This window comes from Miniopterus schreibersii, assembly GCF_964146895.1.
Source record: "Miniopterus schreibersii genome assembly, chromosome: 15".
Taxonomy (NCBI): Eukaryota; Metazoa; Chordata; class Mammalia; order Chiroptera; family Miniopteridae; genus Miniopterus; species Miniopterus schreibersii.
Window position 1 is genome coordinate 50,257,424 of NC_138115.1, and position 22,072 is coordinate 50,279,495.

The 22,072-nt window shown below is 45.6% G+C and overlaps 1 protein-coding gene across 1 annotated transcript; it reads left to right on the top strand.

Annotated features, from left to right (window-relative positions):
• Positions 1 to 37: 37 nt before the first annotated feature.
• Positions 38 to 15,777, top strand: IHO1 (interactor of HORMAD1 1). Its single transcript, XM_081159515.1, has 10 exons — positions 38 to 196; positions 707 to 827; positions 2,251 to 2,336; positions 2,474 to 2,544; positions 4,217 to 4,391; positions 6,107 to 6,270; positions 8,677 to 8,725; positions 8,903 to 8,990; positions 13,478 to 13,581; positions 13,886 to 15,777. Exons 4-10 carry the CDS (start codon positions 2,489 to 2,491, stop codon positions 14,972 to 14,974), a joined length of 1,725 nt encoding a protein of 574 aa, XP_081015641.1. The 5' UTR covers positions 38 to 196; positions 707 to 827; positions 2,251 to 2,336; positions 2,474 to 2,488; the 3' UTR covers positions 14,975 to 15,777.
• The last annotated feature ends 6,295 nt before the right edge of the window (positions 15,778 to 22,072 follow it).

Sequence of the window (22,072 nt, forward strand, 5' to 3'; positions counted from 1 at the left end):
TGCACTCATACCTTTACTTCTATGCTTCCTTTAATAGTGTCAACGTAAGAAACATTCAAACGTGTAAGAATTTGTGTGAGTTTATTTGACAAGCCTGTTGACAACTGCCGGAAATCTCAATGGATTGAAATAATGCTCCAGAGAATGGCAGTTTTACACCTTATTTTATGCGTTACAATCAAAAGAGGAGATGCAAGTGGGTTCCATGAAATCCATTGGTGATGGATTAGGGAGGTGGCGGGGGGAACCTCTGGGATCAGACGAACAGTAGCAGGAGAGAGACATCTTTTACTCAGGTGGGTACAGGTTAGTCAGCAATTACCACGATAAAACAAAGAGGCTTTATGGTCTCTGCCCCGGTGCACCAGTTGTGCCCTGAGGGGTCTGACAAAAGGAATTACCCTGACATTCCAGTAGACTGGCTTAGTTAAGGTCAAGATTGACCTTTGTCAGGGAAGATACTGGCCTAGGACATGACTACCCACCATAAACTGCTTTTAGTTTAAAAAGTGTTAATTTTTCATCCTGTGTGGTTACTTCAGGTCTCTGAGTTTGCAAGGCCGCCATGCAGGCCTTCCCTGAGCTCGTCAGGTTAACACTGTATGTGGCCCCTTTTTGTCCACAGTAGGATTGGGGGATGAGAGGGAGAGGGAACTCTGCCCTGGAGATCTTTTAATGTGTGCATTTTGGTTTTCATTTACCTTAGAATGACTAGTTCTACTAAGAATGACTGCCTCTTCATTACTTGTGTTATAAAGGAGAGATTTAACAGAGGGGATTTCTGCCGTCTGAGAATTTAAAAGCCTATACAGGTGGTGTGAAGGCAGGTAAGATGCACAGAGGACAGATAAACATCAAGCACCGTGTGTTCCTTAGACATAGAAAGGGCATAACCATGGAATTTCTTCTACCACATTTAAGAAACCCCTTAAGAATAAGTTAGATTTGGAACTGGGGGAACAGAATTCTAAACCCCAAGCTACATGCTATATAAATTACTCTTCTCCCGTCAGCATAAACAGAAGTAGAAGACAGCAGGACTTGTCTTCTAGATGAAGTAATAATGGCCTTAAATAATGGTCTTGTGGTGATGTGTATAAAATTGTCTATATTCTAAATCTAGACTCTAGAAGGAGGAATTTCTGCTAGTGTGGATGGAAGAAAAAAAATGGGCTGTCAAAGAAGTAATCATGAGTCAGGACTCCTATATTTATTTCAGTTCACCTCCTTTGTTAAAATATGTAATAAGTCTGTGACTGATCTAGGGACCTGAAATGTAAAAATTGAAAACAAATCAAAGGTATTTTTAAATTCGTGGATACTTGGAAAGTTTTGCTCCATTGTCTTAATTTAGTTCCCAAGTATCCCAACCCCTCCTCATTTAACAGTAAATATTTTCTGAGCCAGGCACGATTTCTAGATTCTGGGGATATAGCAGTGAACAAAACAGACAAAAATTCCTATTCTCAAAGAGGTGAACATATTCTAGTAGGCCTGGGTGTGCTTGCTGTGACAGACAAAACAAGATAAAATAATAAAATACATAGTGTATTAGAATGATGATGTCCTGTGAAGAAAAAGCAAAGGAAAGATACAGAGATTGTTGAGGTATGATAATTTTGAATAATTGAGAGAACACCTAGAGGTGGGGTGGCTCGTTATGCTGATGTCTGGGGGAGGAGTGAACCAAGCGGAGGAAACAGTATGGGAAAGGGACGTGAAGCAGCAGTGAGAAGCCCTGTAAGAGGTGTGGAGTGCAGATGAGAGAGAGGCAAGGCTAAGGGGAGATTGCAGAGGACGCTGAAGATAATCATGAGAACGCTGGCTTATATTTTGAGTAGGATAGAAGTAGTGGAGCATTTGAGCAAAGGGGTGATATAATCTGACTTAAGGTTAAAGTTACTGAATGCTTTGTAGGGAAGAGAATATGAAATGGGATAGGGGGGAAATCAGGGAGACCATTTTGGAGGCTGCTGCAGTAATCCAAGTAGAGTAAGGTTGTCAGATTTCGCAAATAAAAATATAGGACACCTGCCTGGCCGGGCGTGGCTCAGTGGTTGAGCGTCGACCTAGGATCTAGGAGATTGCAGTTTGATTCCTGGTCAGGGAGAGGTTTATATTAAGTCATTCATTGTATCAGGCGAAGAAAAATGGGATTTATTGGTTTTTCCTAAAAGCAGATTATTCGTAGGATGGCAGGAGAAAAGGACTGAAAGGCAGAGGCTGAAAGTCAGGCTTTCTGTTCTGCAGGTAGCTGGGCTCTCCCTGGTGGTATCAAGAAGGAGAGAAGCTTGTTTGCAGTTTAACAACACAGATTACCTGTCTCTGGCACATAGGTAATGGGAATCTACACTAATCGGATGAAAATATAACTACTAAAATGTCTTCACCTACATATAGTCACCAGTAAAGCAATCTTGGGAGGGGGTTATATTAACCTTTTAAATTAATGTTTCTCTTTTTTTTAAAATAGGGATAACCATAAGAAATGAATTTCAATGTCTGGAATATCAAAGATATGCTCAGTATTCCATCAGGCTCTGGGTAAGTTTTCTGGTTATATATTCGGATTCTTAAGAAGATCTTTTAGTTATATTTTTTTCATAGAAAGAGCTCTCCTTCCTATTGGTTATAGAGTTACCCCATATAGTTTCTTCCCCTGCCTGTCACTGCTGTACCCTCTCATACTTGGCTTTTTCCTTTCACCTATTTTATAATTATAAAAGCAATGTCAGTTCAGCTATGTATGTTAATTGAGCAGTGACTCTCTGTTCAGCATTGGGCCTAGAAATTATGATGCCTGTGAGAGATAGACATCGTCCAAGGTCTAGAAACTCTCACTTCAGTTGGAATGAATGCTGTTGAAATAGCAAGGAGAAAAGTCAAAATGATGTCCAGATATATATATAATAGCGCCACTCCAGCTGTTGAAAAGGTTCATTGAGATATTGTCCCCTCTACTACTGCTCCACTGAGGTTTCAAAGACTGGCATAGATATCCAGGGAAAGGAAGTTGAAAGTCCACAACTGGAAGTATTAAAAGCAAGCAAGGACCAGACACTGAAAGTGTGAAAGGGAACCATATAGTTGTTTCAAAAACAATTGCTATTGAGTCCTGCTGTGCACAGACTTGAGTTGATTACATTCTTCAGTTTGCATGAGGCCTATATTAGTCTGTGTGGGCTGCCAAAACAAAGGACATAAACTGGAAGGCTTAATGCTTAAACAACAGAGATTTATTTTCTCATAGTTTGGGAGGTTGGAAGTCCTAGAACTTTATGCCAGCATAATTGGTTTCTGGCGAGAGCTCCCTCCTGGCTTGCAGACAGCCACCTTCTTGCTGTGTCCTCACATGGTAGAGAGAGAAAAGAGAGGGTGAGCTCTCTGGTGTCTCTTCTTAAAAGGACACTATCCCATCATGAGGGCCCCACCATCATGATGTATATGTTGTAGGTTTAAAAGTTTACATAAATGGCCTGGCCGGGCGTGGCTCAGCGGTTGAGCGTCCACCTGGGATCCAGGCAATAGGGGTTCGATTCCTGGTCAGGGCACATGCCCGGGTTGTGGGCTCGATCAATGACTCTCTCATCATTGATGTTTCTATCTCTCTCTCTCCCTCTCCTTTCCTCTCTCTGAAATCAATAAAGATATAAATAAATAATAAATAAATAAATAAAATAAAATGTTTACATAAATGATGTGTAATAGTGCTCATTCATTTTTTACTTTTTTCCTGTACTCAGGATTACATTTTTGAGACTTATATTACTTATTTACTTATATGTAAATCTAACTTATTGCTTCTGGCTATTGCATCAGTTATATGCATATATCATGTTTTATTTTTTATCTATTCCCTCAGAGATGAAAAGATTTAACTTTTTATAAGATAATGTTCTCTTAATCCCTAAAGATTTTATGAACTTTGATCTCCAAAATGGTGTTATAGCCTACAGTGCTATTATTCAAGGAATAATGGTGTTATTGTTTAAATTCCCACTGATTGTTCCCAGGTTGTTATAATAAAAATGTCTGGCATTCAAAAATTTCTTGTTTCTTTATAGGTGGTACTGGCAGTGTTCAGGGAGGTCATAGGAGGTTAGAACAAGCTAGCACTCTGCCCAGAGTATTATGAAATGAAGAGTTGTAAATTATTATTTTATTTGTTCAGGATGTTTTCTACTTGCTATGCTTTGCTTTTCTTGTTTAATTTCAGGACCACTAAGTCATCTAACTGGACCAATAATCAGACTGATTACTCCAGTCTCAGTGATTCTCAGTTCCTCTTTGGATCCCAGTTCTGTCCAGAAAGTTCAGAGACCCTGTCAGCACCCTTGGATGTTGGTGTCCATTTGAGAGATCCAACACAGTTACAAAAGAATTCTCTGGATGTGAGTCTGATTGCCAGAATTTCTCTGCATGCATTTCACCATCATTATGGAGATGAGCTGTGAAGACTTATTCTGTTGAATTATATTTCAGAAGTGTACCTCTCTAAGGATTACTTTCCTAAATAGATATGTGCTTACTGGTGATTTGTTTGACTTGGTAGATTGAAATGGGGAAAATATCTATATTTGCAGTTTCTTCTGTTACTAAAGCAATGTAGAATAGTGCCAGTACCTCGACCCCTTCTAGGGAGATCCAAATATTGTAGGACACTTTCTAAGACTAGTCATACTATTAGTTATAAAAGTTTCATAAGGCCTAGCAGGCTTGGCTCAGCGGTTAGAGTGTCGGCCTGCAGACTGAAGGGACTTGGGTTCAATGCTGGACAAGGGCACGTACCTGGTTGCAGGCTCCACTCCTAGCCTCTCTCTCTGTCCCTTCCACGCTCTCTGAAAGCCATGAAAAAATATCCTTGGGTGAGGATTTAAAAAAATTTTCATAAGAAAAAAGAACTTTAGAAAAATTGGAATAAAGTAACATAAATTTTATTTTAGATGGACTTTAATTTTTCAAAGAAACCTCAGGTGCTCAGTGGATTCTAGCCTACGCTGCTGCATGATCTCCTTGAAGGAGGAGATGCGGATGCCGAGGCCCAAGTTAATGGATAAGGGCCAGAATGAGGGCCAAGGCTCTTGAGTCCTTGATTTTTTTTAAGACCAGCATGTCTTCTTTTGTGAGTCAGAAATATTTTAATATATTTACTTATGTAGGTCTAAAACTAGATTTGACTTCATATACGGACTTACATGCATCCGAGTAGAAACTTAATGAACATGAGGTCAGTGCTTAAGTTAGTAGGGCGTGCTCTGAGAACAGCATTTCAGTACAAAAATTGGTGCCCAGGATATGAAGGAGCAAATGTACACCCTGAATGTTTCAGAGTAAGTTTTGCATCAGAATGCAGGAATTGGCTCACCATGTGCCAGCATACCCACCATCCAGTTCACCAGCAACTGAGCAACAGCAATTTGAGTTAAACTTATTAACATGAAAACTTTAACACATCACCTCAGAGACAGCATAAGTAATTCTCTGTAGTAAACAAACTGATGGTTGCCAGAGGGGAGCAGGGTAGGATGTTGGGCAGAAAAGGGGAAGGGGGTTAAGTACAAACTTCCAGTTATAAAATAAGTCACAGGAATGTAATGGACAGCATAGAGTACATTAGCATAGGGCATAGTCGGTAATACTGTAATAACTATGTAACAGGACAGATATTACTAGACTTAGATCACACAGGTGGTGATCGATCACTTCGGAAGGTATATAAATGCTGAATCACTATGTTGTACACCTGAAACAAATATAATATTGTATATTAACTATAATTTAAAATAAAATTTAAAATATATATAAATAAAATAGTTGATGGAATAAAACAGTTCTCTGTTGTTGCCTTTAAATTTATGCAATTGATTTTAGCTGACATTTTATATATCTCTGGGCTGGTAAGGCAGAAACTGTATTAATAAAAAGTTGCTTTATTGTAATATAATTTTTTTGCATGTATGAAATAAAAAGGAAATACTACATGCTATGTTGTTACTTAGTATTATGGTTTATACTTCAATGTGACTCTGCATTGTATAGAAAATGGTGAATGTTACAAGTATTTTTCTATGTGAAATGCTATAATGATTTTTTTTTAATTTAACAGAATGAACCTAGTATTTTCACAAAGTACCAGACAAAACCCCAGCTGTTTGGAGAAGATATAAAAGATGGAGGCTTATTTCCTCTTCCTCTGCCAGTTGGAAAATCAAAAGGCCTCTTGGAACAGTTTGAAGAGAAAAAGAAAATAGCAAAAGACAAATTGGACAGGTACACACACCTTTCATGTAGACCAGACAGCTCCTCTTTTATGAGGGCAGCAGAATGGAATGCCAATAGTGAATAATTCCATTTCAGCATGATAGCACTCTTTCCTTTATAGCTCATCTAATAATTACTCTCTATTTGCTTTCTTATCGCTGTAACTTGTGGCAGATTTCACTATGGCTGCCACAGTTTTGGCCCCTCTGAAAAGTGAGCTAAAGGACTTCTTAGAGAAATGCAGTATTCAAATAGTATTATGTTTATTCTACCCCAAATTCTGCCCCTTAATTTGTTTTCTTTTCAGATCATCGGAATTAGGAAATAAGATGATATTATTTGTTTTAGAATGAAGAACATAGCATGTGAATTCTTAAGTCCATAGTTCAAGCTGATTTTTCTCACTTATAAATGTTGCTATTTTTTCAGATATACCCTACATTTTATACATCTTCTTATTTGTTAGTGTTATATTGATTTCTTTTCTTTCTTATCCTCATCTAAGGATATTTGTCCATTGCTTTTAGAGAGAGTGGAAGGGGGGGAGAGAGAGAGAAACAGCGATGTGAGAGAGACACTTCGATTGGTTGCCGCCCGCGTGAGTCCCAACCAGGGCCAGGGATCGAGCCTGCAACCAAGATACGTGCCCTTGGCCGGAATGGAACCCAGGACCCTTCAGTCCTCTGGTGGATGCTCTAACACTGAGCTAAACTGGCTAGGGCAGTGTTATATTGATTTTTAAAACAAATATGTGAGATAAATTAGAGCTGCAGTATTTTTAAATAAAGAAATTGAAGTCACTGAGGAAATAACTTGTTCATTTCTTGGTAGTAAGTTATTATCAAGGCAACATCTTTAGGTATCACAGAAATCATAATACCCAAGCAGAGATATACTTTATTATTTCTGTGACAATGAAGGGGTATTGCTTAGCATCACCACTAGTGCTTTGATGTTGAAAGAGCCAAAATTTCTTAAAAGAATTCCTATATTAGGTATCTGTTATACTGTATAATTTATTTTCTGATGTATTGAATTTCTAGGTACCATAATTCTCTGCTTTTATACTTTAATAACATTCTGTTCTTAACATCCTTAATTCAGTTACTTTTTTATTATTAATATTTTTATTGTTTTCAGGTAATATGCCAATCTCTTTCATGAAAAAACATATGGCCCTAGCCAGTTTTGCTTAGTGATTAGAGCATCGGCCCCAGGACTGAAGAGTCTCGGGTTCGATTCTAATTAAGGGCGTTCCTTGGTTGCAGGCTCGATCCCTGGTCCTGGTTGGGGTGCATGCAGGAGGCAACCAATCAAAGTGTCTCTCTCACATTGATGTTTCTCTTTTTTTTTTTTAAATATATCTTTGTTGATTTCAGAGAGAGGAAGGGAGAGGGAGAGAGAGATAGAAACATCAATAATGAGAGAGTCATTGATCGGCTGCAGCCCGAAACCCGGGCATGTGCCCTGACCGGGAATCGAACCCTGATCTCCTGGATCCTAGGTCGATGCTTAACCGCTGAGCCACGCCCGGCTGGGCTGATGTTTCTCCCTCTCCTCTCCCTCTCCCTCTCCCTCCCCCTCCCCTCCCCCTCCCCTCCCCTCCCCCTCCCCCTCTCCCTCTGAAAAGCAATGGAAAAAATATCCTCTAGTGAGGATTAAAAAAAACCCAAAACAATGAATATGGTTTGTAGATTTCCAAATGGTTCTATTAAATTCTCCTTTCAAAGTCAGTTTGGTGGAGTATGCAAAAGACTTGGTATGAAGAGTTATCTTATGGGGTTTGAACATTGATATTTGCATTTGTATTACGTTGATTAAAGAAACAAAATCTGTAAAATGTTTAAATGACAATCCATGTCTGAATCTTTTCAAAAGCAGGATATTTATTTGAGGAATAATTGTGATAGTTTCTTTTTCATTAGAAGTGAATATTGTTTCCAGAATTGTCTCCGTACTTCCTCATTCTTACAGTCAAAATAATAGTCATTCGTCTAAGATGTGTCCAGAAGTTAGGAGTCACTAGGTGATAGAAATTTTTCAGCTCCATTATAATCTTATGGGACCACAGTTTATATGTAGTCCTTCGTTGACTAAAACATAGTTATGTGGCACATAACTATAAAAGCCTATCTGTTCTACTGTAGTAGCCACATAAGCTGCTAAAATTTAACCTCATTTAAGATACATATAGAATTAATTTAAAATAGAAAGAAGTAGTTTGGCTTAAAAGTCTTATATTCTTCTTTTTCCAGCTGGACACTAAAGTTTCTCAGGGTTGAGTCTCTGACCCTGATCAAGGGCTGCTTTGATGCTACACTAGGTGGATGCCTGTCATGTTCATGGAATCAATTCTGTTACATATTGTTTCAATATTTCACAAAGATTTATTTTCTTTGTTCTCTCTTATTCTAGTGAGACTCTATACAATTTCATTTCCCATGTCAGAGAAAGCATTTGCAAGGTAAGTACAGCTACATTTCAGAGTTAGAATATCTTACACTTTAAGAAGTTAAATAATTATACTGTATTGACTTTAGTTCATGTAGAATAGCAATATATTAACAACTCGTATCATCAAGTGACAGTTCTTCAAGTTACTAACAGTCTGTGAATTTTTTTTAAATTTTGGGTTTCTTAGTTGCAGACATCTGTGGAAAAGTCTGAGGAACATCTCAGTTCCAGAAGCCAATCTATTCTGGATTCTCTGGAGACAGTGGCCAAGACCTGTGAGTGTCTCCTGTTTGAGGTTATCAGCAGAGGGCAGTGGCGAGCAATGAGTGTGAACTTTCTGATCCTAGCCAGGTTTCTGCAGGTAGTGAGGTTCCACAATGCATTTCAGATGAGAGGTTGGGTACAGAAGGTTAGTCCTGAAGAGATGTGACTCACACTAAACTGGGTAGTGGGGCCTGGAAAAAATAAATCAATAAACTGGGTATCGTGACCCACTTCTGTGTGGGAATGCCTCGTCCCAAGATGCCTTTTGTGAAGCACTAATCCTCCACCCAGTAACCCCACTGGTAGCTCTGCCAGATTCTCATCTCACTGCCTGAAGTAAATCAGCAGCATCCCCGAGTCTCAAATGAATTGTTAGCTGTGCTCTCTATAAAGGCATTGCTCTCCTAGGACTTAGAGATAAAGCAACTTTCCCTTAGGACTTAAAAATACTCCAGTCACCTACTGTTCTTCTGGCTGCCTTGGTTCCTCCCTCCCTCCCTCCCTCCCTCCCTCCCTCCCTCCCTCCCTCCCTCCCTCCCTCCCTCCCTCCCTCTCTTCCTCTCTCTCTTTTTTTAAATGTATCTTTATTGATTTCAGAGAGCGGAAGGGAGAGGGAGAGAGAGAGTTGAAACATCAATGATGAGAGAGTTGTCATTGATCGACTGTCTCCTGCATGCCCCCAACTGGGGATCGAACCTGCAACCTGGACATGTGCCCTGACCAGGAATCAAACCTCGATCTCCTGGATCCTAGGTTGTTGCTCAACCCCTGAGCCATGCCCAGCTGGGCTGGCTGCCTTGGTTTCAATGAGAGCTTTTCATAGTGAATCACAGAATCTTTCTCAACTTCAGTTATAGTTTGTGGCTTGTAATGTCCCCTGCTCTGCTGATTAGTGATTTACATTTATCTGAAACAATGGTCCTGGCCCTTAATAAACACAATAGAGCTATTACACAGCTCTCCTTAGGCGGACACCTCTCTGGAACCAACAGCTAACAGCAAGATGGTGGCTGCATCTGCACTTGTTTGCATTTGTCTGTGTGTTTATCTTCTATTTTAAACAAATTGAAGCCAACTTATTCAAATGCCATGGGATGGATTGCTCATGATTTACAAAAATTAATGCCTTTGTGTGGCTTAGAAATAAATCCCCATATGTCTGCAAAGAAGCACTGTACTGTCTGCTGGCTTCCAACCTGGGTATCCCACACAGAGCAACTGTGCATCTGTTTGGTAACCGGTTCTGATGAGCAAGATGAGCAAAAGCAAATCAGGAAAGCTTCCTTTGTATAACATGAGAGAAAAACTCACTTCTAAGTGCCCAAGGAAAGCACTCCTTTTGCTCTCTACATTTAAAACTGAAGTACAAAAAGGAGGATTGCAACAAAGCTGTGATGTTTAAGGTCCAGAGCAGGGAATGGAAGTGCCCAAGGCCCCAGTGCAAGATCAAGGCAGAGAGAGGACTGGAACTGAATCCTGCTTACAGTAGGCACGGGGATCCTGATTCTTCACCCCTGGTGGCTTCTTAATTGTGGGAGGGTAGGACTCAGGAGAGGGAACCACACTGATAGGACAAGCAGTAACAAACACTGTGGCATCTTTTTCATTAGAACACCAGGTCATTTTTGAAAATGGACACGAGTAGCTTGACCTCAGTCATTCCCTTTCTTGGTAGGCATTGATCAGAAGCAGGAAGTCAGTCGTTGAGAGAGGAACCAGACAAATCCTCTGTCACACAGCCAGACCCCGTCCAGCTGGCCTAGAGCACATTCTGCAGGTTCAGTCTGCACTCACTGTGCTCGCAAGAAAAGGGGGATCTACTGTGTGAAGGTGCTGTGTCTGTTATTACGTAATTGGTGCCTTCACAGAATGAGGTCATGAGATCTTTCCCCAGTCACAGTCTGCCTGTTCAACCAAAGGATTACTTGAAGCCATTTAATCTAACTCCTTGTAGTCTGCTCTGGACACCAAGGACAAGAGCGATGAACTGAATTACCAAGGCCACCCTCGTCCTACCTTATCTGGGTTTAGGCGAGATAATTAATAGAGAGCAGTATTTTCACCTAATAGGTATCTGTTCTATTGAAAAGTGGGATCATTAGGGTAATAAGGAGCTGCTGTCAAAAATTAGAAAACATCTCTTTCGGAAAATAGATAACTCTTAAAAAAAAAAAAGCTTTATTGATTTTTTAGAGAGAGAGGAAGGGAGAGGGAGAGAGAGAAACATCAATGAGAGAGGACCATCGATCGGCTGCTTCCTGCACGCCCCACTGGGACCGAGCCTGCAACCCAGGCATGTGCCCTGACTGGGAATCGAACCATGACCTCTTGGTGCATGGGTGGACCCTCAACCACTGAGCCACGCCAGCCAGGCAAATAGATAACTCTTACATAAAAACTAATTCCATATGAATTAATATATTAATATAATCATAAAAAAAACTCTAAGAAAACAGGGGCAACATTTTTACAATTTTAGAGTGAGAATTGCCCTTTTTTTTTTTTTTTAATATTCCTTACCCGAGGATATTTTATCCATGCTTTTCAGAGAGAGTGGAAGGGAGAGAGAGAGAGAAACATTATTGATTGGTTGCCTCCCACACGCAGCCAGCCAGGGCAGAAATGCCTTTCTAAGCTAGGCACATAATTGTTAAGAGGAATGAAGCCCATCTATATGAACCATGTTGCAGTGGAAATATCTATTCATTGTTAAATGAAAACAGCTCATTTGCACATAGTTTGCTCCAGGATAGATCTCATGGAGGAGTGTGACCAGTCAGTGAAAATTGGGAACAGTGTCAAAAAAAGGGGGGACTGAGGAATCTCCTTTTATACTTGGGGCACCCAGACCTCTGCTCAGTCTCTCAGCACAGCAGGGAGAGCAAAACCACAGAGTGGAAGGAAAGTCCCTGGCTGTCAGTGGAAAAACATCAGAATCTGATCGCATCTCAATGGAGCCTTTATCAAGTCACTAAAATAGAAACAAAATTTTTACAAATCATCTTCACAAGGAGACAGAGATATTGTCCAGAACATGGAAATGGATTTAGAATGGCATTTTTACAAAAAAGCTAAAAATATCTGATGTTTATAGCCAAAGTAGAAGTGAAATGAACGAACACACACACACACACACACACACACACACACACACACACACACACACGGGATCTATTTATGTGGATATGCATATGTATTAATGCAAAATTCTCGAAACTGCTCATCATGTTAAACCCAGGAAGTAGAACCAAGGCCTGCATGGGAGAGGTTTAATCATTCTTTGTTGTATTATACTGTTAAGGTTTTGAGTTATTTTCAAAAACTTTTTAAAAGAAAAAGAAAGATAGACTTTTGAAAGTAATGAGCTTAATACAAAAGCTCCTCTAAAAAGGTGTGTTTCCCAGGGGACAAGGAGAGAATATGTGGGACCGAAGACAGATGTCTTCTGAGCACTGACTCTAGAACTGAACACTGCTTGCCTTCTTCATTCTCTGCTTTCGTGGTTGTAATGTTCACTGTTGCTAAGAAACATTGCTATTTAGGAACTCATCTAGGGTAGGATAATTTCGTTTGCTTTCTACTACAAATATCTACATGGATGTCTGGAAAAATATTTGACTAATTGAGTGTAGGAACAGGAATCCAGTACTGGAAATATAAGCAAATATCCTTTTCCTATCTGGTTGACACATGGAATTTAACTTGTATTGAACAATAGGAGAAAATTTGCTTTCTAAAAATTTCTTATGTTTTTATTGCGGTAAAATACACATAACATGATTTTTTGCAAGACCACACTGGCTTGTCTGTTTCCAGTCCTAACAGGCTCTTCCTTTTGCCTCGGAGCTTTGGCACATGTGGCTTCCTGTACCTGAATAACCTTGCCTAATCTTTGCAGGGCCAGCTCCCCTTTATCCCTCGGGTTTCCCCCTAAAAGTCTACATCTCTGATGACCTTATTTACCTAAAGTAGGTGACAGGGATAGAAGCAGAAGTGCTCCAGGCTGAGGGAAGTGGGCATGAGGCCATTGGGGAGAGAGTTTGCGTAGGAAACATTGCTCAGAAATGCAGGAAGGCTGGAGGGAGGGGAAATGAGCCAATTTAAAGTGGGGCCAGTGGGTTGCCCTTGAAAGTTTCAGTGAAGATTTCAGAGGGTGCACGACCATACCTGCTTTCTAGGAAGGGCATGCTGATGACAGGGCCAAGAAGGTAGACCAAGAAGGAGGTGGGTGCTCTCATCTGGGCTGCAGGATTCAGGTCCCCAGCAGGTGCGGAGGTTGAGTTTGCCCTGGCTAGGATATCCTTAGGGAGGGAAAGAGGAAGACAGTGGAGGACGCATCCTTCTCTGGCTTCCTGTCCTTACCAAGGCCGATCTGGGTGGGTAGAGTCCTGAGCGCTAGCAGAGCAGGCTCAGGTGGCCATGCCAGGCTCGCTCCTCCCTCTCCACCACTGGGGCCTGGACATAGTCTTCATAAGGTGAATTGTCGTTCTGTATTTAGTGCAAGAAACTGTGCAGGCCCAGAGTGATCTGGTGTTGGAAACAGTGCAGGACAAAGGCAACGTGGAGCAGGCTATCCTTGAGCTGCACAAGAGACTTGAAGCTGTAAGTATAGACCCAACCCCTTTCCTCAAGTGTGTTTCTGGCTTTGTCACTAAGGCCCAGAGAGACACATTTAATGTTGCAAATTTTCAGCCAAGTACAGAAGCCAGCACAACACAGGCCCCTTGGTAACGGCCCGGGTAGAGCCCAGCTTCCTTTCCCAGGGTTCTCCAACAGGATGCAGGCCCCGGGCTGTGCCCCAGAGTGTGGCCATGCTCATCCCACCTCCTTTGGCCTGTTTGCACATTGTACTGTGCTTTCTGAGCTGCACTGTTTGTAACTCTTCTTTCTCACTGCCTTTCCCTAGAGACAAGAAGAGTTTATAGAATTGAAGTCTAGCCTGAAACACCTTGAAGTTGCAGTTGCCCTGCAAAGTAAGGACTTTCAGCAGCTGTGTGAGCAGCTAGGCCAGCTGAATGTGCCCAGCGTCCTCACAGAGCTGAAGAGCTTGATCTCAGTGCCTCGGGTACCTGTCCATGTGAAAGACAGCACCTCCCAGACCTCACCACCACTGCCCCAGAGCCTCAATTTCACCAGGCAGAACAAACATGCCCCTGAGGAGTCAGCTACGGGCCAGGCCCAGGCAATCCCTGCTGTGCAGAATCTTAGGACGGGCTTCCTGCGGCCTAGGAAATTTGGTGAGGGAGCAAAGAGGGCAGCTGTCCAAGAAGAAGCCACACTGCTGGCAGCTGGAGGCTGCAAGAGAAACAGGCGAGCCAGAGACAAGGCCGTGCAGACTAACTGCAAGAATCAGCTTATTACTAAAACAAGCTCAGGGAACCATGGCGCCAGAGACCTGGTTTCCCAAGGAGCCTTGCGGCTTATCTCCCTGGACTTAAACAACTTTGTAACCAGCCAAAAACGTCAAACCAAAGACGTGTTTTCATGTGACCCTAGTGAGCAGAGGTTGGTGCCTGAACAGGGAGGCAGAACTGTAGATCGCAGGAGGAAGGGCCAACAGCCACCCAGGAAAGCCCACAGAGGCAGGCCCCTTGCCAGGAAGCAGGAGCAAACCCGAAGCAAAGCCCGTTCTTTCAATTCTAAGTGTCCCCAGCCTCTGGATTCTGGCTCACAAAGGTCCCCCCCAGAGCAGCAGGAACCTCTTGCTCAGCCCCTGCATCCGTGTGGCCCCAGGAACCCCACAAAGCCAGTTTACCCTGCTCTGGGAGGAGCACTCACACCCAGGACAACGGAGGCAGCACAAGGGACCCTCCTGCAGCTCAATGGGCGCTCTTCCCAAGACGACAGCCAGGGTTGTAACAGTTCCAAGGGGGACCACGAAATGAGCTGGTTCAGTGACCTCAACCTCGAAAGTTCCCAGGACCCTCTCTGCAAGCAGCCGGGAAAGAATGTGCTCTATGACCTGGGTTTTGATAGCAGCGATGATGGCTTCTGACTAGCCCACAGTGGTTTCAGCTGGTTTAATGGTCTCAGCTGGAAAGACAAATTAGAGAACACTTGGGCTGCTAACAGCAGAAAGCCTGCGGGGCCTCAGGGTCAGAGGTCCTGCTAGAAACGGGGGCAGATCTGGCATTCTGGGTAGCAGGTGCTGCCCATGACAGGACACAGGGACAAGTGCATCCTGATTTACTGAAAAGAAGACGGAGGTGATGAGAGCCCGGGCAGCAGCCTGGACGTGCACGTTTGTTGTGTTGGTGAAGGGCGGGCTGGCCTCCACAGGGAATCTTGCGTAGAAGGGTCTCAGAACCGTCGCTGCTGTAGGAGCAGGACTCTCAAACAACACTTTTTGTCTTCAAAATATTCCCTACACATAGCCAATATCTTTCCGGGCCTCAGGATCTTTTTTTCTTGTTATTTTTATCCAGTCTTGCTGCCAGAGTATTTGCATTTTTGGTCAGTGGACATAGTACAGGACACGCTAAGTCAGTCTTCTTGTGAACAGAGAGAGTGTTAAAGCTGCCAGTGACAGAGAGGTGACATGCACCAAACAAATGCCCAGAGCACCGCTGTTCACAGCCACATGATCCCAGTTTTCTTCTGGGCTGTTTTCCCCACGGCCTGCTTTCAACCACTCGCTTAACCTTAATGAGGGCAGCTGTGGGCCCTGTAGCATTTCTGGAGACCAGAGGCTTGTATGAGATTTTGGCTTTCCCTTTATATCTTGAAGTTTTTTATTTTTTTGCAATACATGTTTCTTTTGTAAGAAAAAGCAAATAAAGGTAAAACTTTTAAAACCGTACTTTTTCTTTATCAAACTGATCTCTCATCACTTTCTTTACAGAAGTCAAATAGGTGGTAAGATGCAGACCACCTCATTCCCCAGGCTGCTCTCCAGGTGCTTTTGAATGAGCGACACCCTTCTCAAACCGGCTTTTCTTTTTCTTTCCCTTTATTGTATGAAAAAGTCCTCATGGGATGGACGATGTTATGCAAAGCGCTGAGTTCCCAGGAAACCTCAGTGATCTGTGTATTGTTTGTGTATTCCAAAGAAATAACCCAGAGAACTGGCTGTGAAAGACATGGGTTTATTAGGACTTATAGTAAGTCCTAATAGTGGCTCACCAGTGACGCTGAACTGCAGGAGGGGCTGCATGGGGGAGGGGGTGCTGTTGTTTAGCTGCCACCCAGCCTGTCCCAGGACAAGTTTTGTAGAGAACAGAAAACAGAAAACCGGTATGCGGGGGGAGGGGGATGTGCCGGGATCACATCTAGCTGTTTGCAATCCAGGCTCACATCCAGGAGCAGTTCCTCTTTGGCCTTTCTCTGGCCAGTTCCCAAGATCTCACCGCTGGCGTACCGGTGCCTTCGCTGGGTTTCCCACCGCGGGGGGGGAGCTGGAGCATTGGAAGGGGCCACGTCCCCATTTACCATAGACGGCTTCCAGAATCTGCCGTTTTCACGCTGATCCAGTAAATGGCATTGGGACCTCTGAGTGGACAGTTAGAGGAAGCAGTGGTTCTTATTTTTATATTTTCTTATCTTCAGAGGTGTGTATCCCACAAAGGTCAGAATTTAATTTGCCTGCTTCACCTCTGGCAGGGGTACCAGGCACCAGCCTAAGCTGCTCTTACTCTCGTCTCCAGTGCAAGGGTCCCCTGTGGCCTGTAGCTGGGAGTCACAGGCAATGGCAGCATCCATCTCGGAAGTCAAGGAGGCGTAGACTTGGGCCCGCCTCAGGCTGCCCGGCCCCCTTTCCCTGTGGGCTTCACGCTGCCCTCTGCCGGCCTCCTCTGCCGGCCTCCTCTGCCTTCCCGCTGGTTTTCTCTGCTGTGCAAGGAAGGTCTGGGAGGAAGGGGCCCAGCCACACCGTGGGCTCCTTCCAGCTCTTCACTCCGGGTGGCTGTCGAGTGGTTAGCATGAGGGTTGCAGACCAGAGGGGTCTATACCTGGAAATCTTTTTTCTTTTTTTCTCCAACAAATTTTTTTGGGGGGTTGGGGCAGGGTGAGGAATGGATTTTGAGGAGGAAAAACATGGGGCGGAGGAGTATGGACTAGAAAATAAATACAAATGTAAGCTGTTTTGCTAATTGTTTTATAACCACAACAAATGAGTACAGAGAATGCCTGTACAAAACAACACAAGGTTCAAGATCAAGGTGTTCCTTTAGGCAGGCTGAAGAGACTGCAATCCTTATTTTTGGATGGATCACTGGGAGTGTGGTACAGTCCATGCTTTTAATCAGATTTGAACAGAAGAATGGTCACTTGGCCCAGATGGAAGTAGGTAGAAGTGTTTGGTTTCATGTGTCACGTAACTACTGAAGTTCCTCCCTACGGTGCAGTGCCCGGTGAGGTTGTACAATGTCAGACTCCTTAATATGGGCCGCAGTGTCCTTCTCTATGTCATATTTCTCGAACACCCAAGGAGCACATTCCACCGAGTCCTGTTGCATCTCTCCTGACCTATCACTGCCTTTCTGTCACACATGGTTACAGTGGACCAGGGGCTGGCCAACTGCAACGGTCTCCTGGGGGAGGAGCTGGGGGGGGCACATCTTTGGAAACTTCTCCTTTTAAAAAAAATGTCTTTATTGATTTCAGAGAGAGAAAGGAAGAGGGGGAGAGAGAGAGAAACATCAATGATGAGAGTCGTCATTGATCAGCTGCCTCCTGCATGCTCCCTGCTGGGATCGAGCCTGCCACCCGGGCATGTGCCCTGACCGGGACTCTAACCAAGGTCTCCTGGGTCCTAGGTTGGTGTTCAACTGCTGAGCCACACTGGCCGGGAAGCAGTAAATTTCTTTTTTAACAAGGCTGGGTTAATTAAAATTATACTGCCTGGCAATTATCAGGAAAGGATATTCTGTTTTTTATTTTATTCCTGAGGCTTTACAAAAAAAATACTGTGTTTCTGCCAGATTTGGTGAGCATGCCACAGCCCAGACCTGTCCCAGGAGCATGCAACGTTTTTGGCTCTTTGGATGCTGGTAGAGATTTGGCTACACGGGTGGATGTGGTGGGAGGTCCATGGGCCTGGGACCAGAGAGCCACCCAGGGGCTTCCCCTCTGCTACAACTCCAGCTACAGTCTGAGGATGAAAGTGACACCAATGACAGCACCTGACAATATTCAAGTATCAAGCGTCACCTACAGAGAAGCCTTTTTCTGGCCTCTCCTCTCCTGAAGCTCACCCGACCCCCTGCCTGTGGCCTGTTTTACTGTCTCAGCTCCACCTGAAAGGAAGGGAGCTGAACATCAGCTCCAGAAGGCCGGCGGCTGCCCCCTGCCCGCTGTGCCCCCGCATCCGGGAGAGTGACACTCGTAGGCATTTGGTACTGAGTGCCGGGACTGCCGGCCCCCCACTCAAACGGCTCCCGAAACAGGACTTGCAGCTCCTGAAAGGCCGACTCTCTAGCATCCCCAGCAACTTCCCTTTCTTTTGTCTTCAACCAGAGGCTCCAAGGGCTCCTGATAAAGGGTCTCCTGCAAGATGCCCAGGCCACCTCCCCTGCAAACCCTCTCCATCCAAAGTGTCCAGAAAACAACATCCTTTCTGCCTTCAAAAAAGCCAGTTGTTTTTTTGAGCATTTTTGAAAATTTCTTCATGCCAGGCCTCAGGCCAAAACTCATCCAATCAGACGTTTTCTAGATGACCTGCCACAGAGAGTCCTCCCCCTAGGGCTGGGATCCATTATTGTCACGTAGATTTCCTGCGGAAATCTATAAATATTTAGATCACTCTATATATATTTAGCAGGAACCTAAAATATTAATGTTCTCCTTCATACTCCAGGGAGAAAGCGAATTGCCAGAGCAGAGCCTAGGTTGTCAGGCTGACAGCCTCTCCAGGGATCTAGTCCTGTTCGCAGGCCTCCTGCTGGCCATGGCCGTCTGTTAACCCTCCGGTGCTTCCCTTGGAGGAGGTTCCACCCTGGGACCCGGGGAGCCCCTGGCCTGGCCAGTCGGGAGGAGGGAGGGAGACTGGCTGGAATTAGGCGGGGTTTTTGCCAAGCCTTTTAATCCACTTCTTTGATCATTAACAACTCACAACTCCTCCAGGGGCAGGATGGGTTCCTGGGTGCAAAGGGGACGGGCACAGGCCCCCAGGTTGTCTGTCACCCTTCTCCTGGTCCTCTGATTCCCTTGGCTATGTCCCTGGGATTGGAAGTGGAGGGTCCAGGAGGGTGCCAAGGAGCCAGAGCAGGAGGTCCAGGAGGTGGCTCCCCTATTCCCCTAGTGAGGGGCAGGAGGCGGGGGAGCAGAACCCCGAGGCCCAGTAATGAGAAGGCAGGCCTCCGAGCCCAATGTGCTGGCTGGGGCCACACAGATGCCGAGGCCAACTAAGCAGAAGTGGCCCCAGAGCTCACCCGGCAGGAGTTCAAACTCTGGTCCGGACCCGTGTGGCTGGACAGCCAGGGCCGGGAATGAGAGGCCATCGCAGTCCTCAGCCAGCCTTGAACTGTCCTTTGAAAGAATCCTTGCTCTGCTGTCAGGGCTCAGCTGTGACCTTCACTTGGCCATTCACTCATCTCTCCTTTTCCTGTCCCTTCTTCCTCAGCTGTGTGTCCCCCCCAAACACACCTCTCCTAGGAGCTTCTACAGACCAGCTCCTGCCCTAAGTATTGTTACAAAGTCGACCGGTCCGCAGACCCAGCCGGGTTCCAGTGGCTTTGGCATCGGGGGTCCACTGAGGGGAGGCGGCCAGGGGACCCCCAGGCCCAGCTTTCCATGGCTTGTGCTGTGGCTTGAAGTTGCAGTTTGTGACTCGCAGGCTCCAAAGCTCTTATTAATTCCTGAAGCTGCCGTGTTTCTATTTTGATTCTGCTCATCCAAATCGCAGTTTGCTGTTTCCACAGAAACAATTCGGGTTGTTTGCCTTGCCAAGAGGGACTGCGGGGGAGAGAGCGAATGACGTTAAAACACTTTTAGTTCCTCGATCATGACTATTAGTGTCCTCCCCAGAAGTCGGGTCCCAGCTCCCTGCAAACCTGAGGAAGTCCTACGGGAATAAATGTCCTGCTCTCCTGTTCCCCCTCCAGCTGAGCCCCTGGAGACCTGCCCCCTCTCTGGGCAGGTGAGCACACATCTGCCCTCTGCACCGAAGCCGGCGACAAAGGCAGGAAGGTCTCCTCGGGGCACCTCAGGGGCCAGGGACGCAGAGAGAGAAGTAGATGTCACCAGGGAAATGACCACCCTTACTTCTCTAGGACCAGGGGCGGAGGTGCAGGGCTCACCTCCTTTGCTACAGCTGCTTCTAGAGAGGAAAAGCTCGGAGTACGAGGTTCCAGAACGAACTGCCCCCGGGGGTGAATCTGCATTTTCACATAAACAGAGGTATGCCTGTCTGCGCCGCAAGGGGGCGCCTGTACCCCACCCCAGCCCGACGCCCTGCTCCGCCCTTCCCCAGGACCTCCGTCTCCACCCAGGCGGAAAACCCCCTTTCCAGTCTTCTAGGGTTAGGATCAGATCCAGTTCCCAGCAGCCGCCCCCATGCCAAGGCCCTGGGGGGATGTGAACTGAGTTCTGAGAAGCAGCTCTGTGACCCAGCGCCTAGGGGCAGGGGACTCCCTGGGCAGGTCCTGCTGAGCCTCCGGTGGGGCCCTGGCCTCTGTCGGGTCGCTGGAGGTCAGCTCTGGGCAGGCCCCCGGTGAGGGAGGCCCATGGCTGGTTGGCAGAGATGAGGGTTTTAAAAAACGTTATAATTTCTTCTTCCTACAGAAGTGACACATGTCCATCGCAGATAAATTACAAAAGACAGGAAGAAAGCTAACCCCATCCCTTGTCTCCTCCACAATTTTCTGCTCATACACACATTTTCACAAACTTGCGATCAACTGCATTTAAAAAAATACATTGTAAGTTTTGGAATAACTTTAGATTTGCAGGAAAGTTGCAAAGGTAGTTTGTCCCTACCCCTCACCCAGCTTCCCTAATGCTAACATCTTACACAGCTGACGCCTCAAAAAAGCAAGCTCCAGCCTTCATCTGGATTTCCCCAGTGTTTCCACCCATGTCCTCCTGCTCCAGGATGCGATCCATTGCATTTAGTCGCTGTGTCCCCTTGGTCTCTCCCCACTGGCCTGTGACAGTTTGAGACTGTCCTTATTTTCCACGACCTCGACAGTCTTGAGTGCTGGCCAGGTGTCCTGTGGAATATCCCCCCATCTGGCCTGACGTTCGTCTCACCATTAGACGGTGGATGTGAGTTTCTGAGCCAGAGCGCCCTCTCGTCACATCCTGTCAGGGTGGGTGACACCCACAGGCCCCCTTGGTGGTCACTTTGGCACTTAAGCCTCTCCATATAAACCTACTCTTCCCTTCCCCTGCTCTCTTCCTCCGGAGCAAGTCCCTAAGTCCGGCTCGCCCTCACGGGGGGGGGGGGGTAGGCGAGGAGGGGGGGGTTGAGCTCCACCTCCTCCAGGGACAGTATCCACAGTGACTGCACTGCTGTGAGACCCGGGCTTTTGAATATCAGGCAGCTGGCACCCCCCCAGGCAGCTCCTCCTCCATGTGGCGGGCCCGAGGCTGCTGTGAGCACTGCTTCCCACTTGCTCTTGTCCTGCTCAGGAAGAAACTGGCCCCCAACTCCACAGGCTGTGTTTATTGAAGGGGCCACCCTGCTCGACTGAGTCCGTGTCCTGCCCCCTGCCTCAGGCAGGGCAGCGGTGGCGGCTGTGCCCCCAGGGGAAGCCCATCCCACAAAGTGGCCAGGGCTGGTTCTCAGGGTGCAGGCAGGTGCCCGCATCGATCCATTAAGGAGTGGGAGTGTGGTCTCCACCTGAGCCCAGGGGAGTCACCAGACCTGTAATGAAGGGGTGTCGCCAGCTCTGCAGCCTGCCCTTTGTAAGTAGCCTAAAAATATCCTGGGGGTACTGGGGGGGGGGGGTGCCTGGCCACTCTGCCCTCCCCAACCCCCCACACCCCCCATGAGCTCAGGAGGCCCTTACCTGACACTGTTTCTGAGACATCAAACCTCACCCTACAGCTTAATAGGTTCCTGAAGGACTATCATGGTTTTGAGAGATTTGTCTAAACAATTTCTGATGATGTCCTTCCTTTCCAGGGGTGGGGCTGGAGCCAGCCCTAAGCTTTT

Bases quoted from the DNA above. Each gene is read 5' to 3' on its own strand.
- IHO1 (XM_081159515.1), top strand. From the start codon at position 2,489: ATGAATTTCAATGTCTGGAATATCAAAGATATGCTCAGTATTCCATCA. The intron at 8,726-8,902 runs GTAAGTACAGCT...TGGGTTTCTTAG, and splicing joins TCAGAGAAAGCATTTGCAAG to TTGCAGACATCTGTGGAAAA. The intron at 13,582-13,885 runs GTAAGTATAGAC...GCCTTTCCCTAG, and splicing joins TGCACAAGAGACTTGAAGCT to AGACAAGAAGAGTTTATAGA.